This window comes from Magnolia sinica, chromosome 4, assembly GCF_029962835.1.
Source record: "Magnolia sinica isolate HGM2019 chromosome 4, MsV1, whole genome shotgun sequence".
In the NCBI taxonomy this organism is placed as follows: domain Eukaryota; kingdom Viridiplantae; phylum Streptophyta; class Magnoliopsida; order Magnoliales; family Magnoliaceae; genus Magnolia; species Magnolia sinica.
The window spans coordinates 107,654,995-107,656,943 of record NC_080576.1 but is presented as its reverse complement, the minus strand read 5'-3'; the positions used below and the strand labels follow the sequence as shown (position 1 = coordinate 107,656,943).

Genomic DNA, 1,949 nt, shown 5'->3' with positions numbered 1-1,949 from the left:
TTGTGGTCCATTTGAGCTTTGGATCTGGATCATTTTTTGTCTCATTCCATAAAATGACCTGAAAACATGGAAGGACGGTATGGATATAACACACACATCATGGTGGGGTCCACAGAACTCTACCACGTCAACACAGTAGCCCGGCCGTTGCTGTATTCTACGCTACGGAATCCGAGTCCATGATATCCGAACCATCCAAAATATGGGTCCATTTCTGATGAAGAACATACAAGAAACATATACCGTATCTTGTCCATCTGATCCGTGTCCATCAAATGGACGGTTAAAAGCGAAAATACTTACAACCACACTTGATGGATGAATGTCCACCAAACGTACGGTAAGGATCAATCAGTGTATTTATGTGGTATGCCTGATTAGAGTGGTCCAGATTGCTGTAGGTATAATATATGAAAAATTGGGTAAAGTGGAAGTTAGCACGAGGATGTCCTACCACATCTGCTACACCATCATATAACTTCTCATCACAACAAACGCCGAAAAAGCTAAGGCCCACCAAAGAAAATATAGAAAACAAACACTGGAAAATCGAGAGAGAGAGAGATGATTCATTTCCATGAGTGAAAGAGCCCACCTTTTCCCTTTTATCTAACCTTTCCTTGCTTCTTATTCTTGTATGTTTGCTTGCTTGTTTGTTCTCCAATCTCTCTCGCTCTCTCTCTCTCTCTCTCACTCACTTCTTGTTTGTTCTTCATGTACTTAGAATTTTACAAACCTACATTCCCAAACATGGCGGATTTAGAGGTCGAAAAGGATCGGAAACTGCTCCAATTCGAGTTTCTTTCAAGACCGATTTTGGAAATTCCAAATGGATGTGAGGCTGCAGCTTCTGAAGAATGCAAGTCCCAAGGAGGAGAAGGAGAAGAAGGAAAATGTCAGCCTGTAGAAGCTTCTAAAGAGAATGGAATTCTTATAGAAGATGAAGAAAATGATGGATACCAAACTCCCACATCTTCAGAACATAAAATTCCGGCGATCCGACGATGCCCACCTGCACCAAGGAAGCCAAGATCTATGCCATTGAAAAAGAGGAAAGCGGATTTTGATTCTTGCCACATTCGAATCGATATTTCTGAAGATATTGAATCTTTCTTCCGCCCGATTATAGTGGATTCCGGCCTCAAGATCAAGAAAGCCAGAAAGGGCGATACCAAATGAATTTTTTTTTTTTGGGTTGCATTGATAATCAAGATCATGTAACAATTTCAATGTTTGTATTAGTTTATATTATTGTGTTTACAGTGTGGAATTTCACATGAATTCATGGAATTCACTCTAATGGTAGGATCGATCCAGTCCGTTCATCAGGTGGGCAAATGTATGTGCCTTGGGCCCAAATCAGCTGGTTCAATTCGGTTACCAAATGGGTCCACATATGTAACTAGATTTTGTTTATCTTGTTCAGCCGTCCTTTTCTCATTGATCAAACCAGCCTATTATGGGTCCAATATATACACCATCCAGACCCACCTGATGAACTATCCAGATCTCTCTCTCTTTTTGGTATAACAGTACATACACTATGCGGTCCACCAGATGAATGATCCAGATCTCTCTAGTGTGTGTGCCACGTTATAATGTGATTCTTTCTCTTGGGTGAGTGCACTAATCACAATTCTCTTACTAGTGCTGGTCTCTCTCTCTTTCTCATCTGATGAGCGATTCAGATTCTCTCTTTTTGGCCCAAAGCCACATACATATGCGGCCCACCTGATGGACAACCCAGATCTCTCTCTCTCTCTCTCTCTCTCTCTCTCTCTCTCTCTCATGTACCACACTACAATGTTGTTCTCTCTCTTGGGTGAGTGCATTCATCACAATTCTCTTACAATGCTGATCTCTCTCCCTCTCTCACATCTAATGAACAATCAAGATCTCTCTCTTTTCGTCTAATAATCCAGACACACTATCTGGCCTACCTGATGAAC

The 1,949-nt window shown here is 41.3% G+C and overlaps 1 protein-coding gene across 1 annotated transcript; it reads left to right on the top strand.

Annotated features, from left to right (window-relative positions):
* Nucleotides 1-601: 601 nt before the first annotated feature.
* Nucleotides 602-1,281, top strand: LOC131244634 (uncharacterized). Its single transcript, XM_058244136.1, has one exon. It carries the CDS (start codon nucleotides 715-717, stop codon nucleotides 1,177-1,179), a length of 465 nt encoding a protein of 154 aa, XP_058100119.1. The 5' UTR covers nucleotides 602-714; the 3' UTR covers nucleotides 1,180-1,281.
* Nucleotides 1,282-1,949: the final 668 nt, after the last annotated feature.

What these genes read in the sequence shown, in the direction of transcription:
- LOC131244634 (XM_058244136.1), top strand. Translation starts at nt 715, where the DNA reads ATGTACTTAGAATTTTACAAACCTACATTCCCAAACATGGCGGATTTA.